The sequence below is a fragment of the Fulmarus glacialis genome, unplaced genomic scaffold (genome assembly GCF_000690835.1).
Source record: "Fulmarus glacialis isolate BGI_N327 unplaced genomic scaffold, ASM69083v1 scaffold25344, whole genome shotgun sequence".
In the NCBI taxonomy this organism is placed as follows: domain Eukaryota; kingdom Metazoa; phylum Chordata; class Aves; order Procellariiformes; family Procellariidae; genus Fulmarus; species Fulmarus glacialis.
The window spans coordinates 1-1289 of record NW_009206456.1 but is presented as its reverse complement, the minus strand read 5'-3'; the positions used below and the strand labels follow the sequence as shown (position 1 = coordinate 1289).

The window sequence follows — 1289 nt, the reverse complement described above, 5'->3', positions numbered from 1 at the left end:
TAGGTGACAGTGAGGGACAGCTGACAGTTTTCCCCCAAAGGGGGGAAACTTCTCTCCTAGAAAAGGGTCACTCCCTTTAGCTTAACTTAGTCAGAACTTACTGTGTGAACAATATTGGTCTTGTGGGGCTTGGAAACATCTTTATGGCTCCAACAGACAAACTTCTCGCCCTCCAGCCGCTGCGCAGCATGGCTGCACAAAAAGGACATTCCCACACGTGAGCAGACGTCTCCCCCCCAAACTGGGCTCTGACCCCCACTAATTTCATCTTAACCCAGTACAAGTCAGAAGCACAAGAACTAGGAAATAAGCAGAGGGTATTTCCATGGGAACTCTGAATGTTTAATATGGAAAATTACAGAACATCAACATGGCTTTTGCGTGGCTGCGCATCTTCCACGAGAACAGACGCAGCGACACGCTGACGCTCGGTCGCTGCCAGGAAGCCGTTTCACTTATACTTGTCAAGGAGGATGAACGGGCAGGCAGCAGTACTGTGAAACAAGGAACTGCCGACATGGGCTGTGGAAGCAGATGGACAATCACGCCGGCCTTCACTTCAGGTTCTTGAAGAGTTTGTGAGCAACCTGAAAAGAGACAAAGCATTCGGTAACTCACAGTTTAGGGCTGGAAATCAGCAGGGTGTTACCACCCGCCCCTTGGTTTTCTGGGCCACTAAAGCGCACAGCCCCGCAGCCCTCCGCTCTTCTCATTGTTTTGCAACAAGTCATTCAAGAAAACTAACAAGCCGGGTTTCTTACAAAGTTTTGCCTAAGGTCAAAAAGGTTTAACTTTAAAATGGCAAATACAATACTGAAATAGCAAAGTGTCATTTGCAGGGCAGAAACAATGTGTTTGACTTATTTAGTTGTTTAATAACCTACAGAATCCCAGCTGGAACTGCTGTAACAAGGAGGAACCAAACATTTAACAAGAAAAAGCACCAAGGCTCACAGTTCTTCAGAGCTTACTGTGACTGAACAGCTACCACATCTCACACTTGAATTGTCTGCGCTCTCAGAAGCGCAGCTAAAGGCAGCTCTGCTCCCAGCACCAGCAGGGACGTTGCACCCACGGGTGCTGCACTTACACAGTGGTCCCTGGCGTGCAGGAAGTCAAAAAGCTCCTCTGTGCACTGCTCTTCTGTCTGGGACCTGGAGGACCCCCGCGCGTCGCACAACTCCAGCCGCTCACGCGCCTTCACGCATTTCTCCGTCTGCTCGCAGTGCTCACGGACTGTGGTTAAAGGATCCTGCAGGCACAGGACTGCCGTGAGAACAGGGAGACCC

At 50.0% G+C, this 1289-nt stretch overlaps 1 protein-coding gene across 1 annotated transcript; it reads right to left on the bottom strand.

Moving 5' to 3' along the window:
* Positions 1 to 554: 554 nt before the first annotated feature.
* On the bottom strand, positions 555 to 1261 carry LOC104075312 (cytochrome b-c1 complex subunit 6, mitochondrial; the record flags this gene model as incomplete). Its single annotated transcript, XM_009575760.1, has 2 exons — positions 555 to 587; positions 1091 to 1261. Coding segments are annotated over 2 exons (204 nt in total), but the record flags the coding sequence as incomplete, so codon positions are not given.
* Positions 1262 to 1289: the final 28 nt, after the last annotated feature.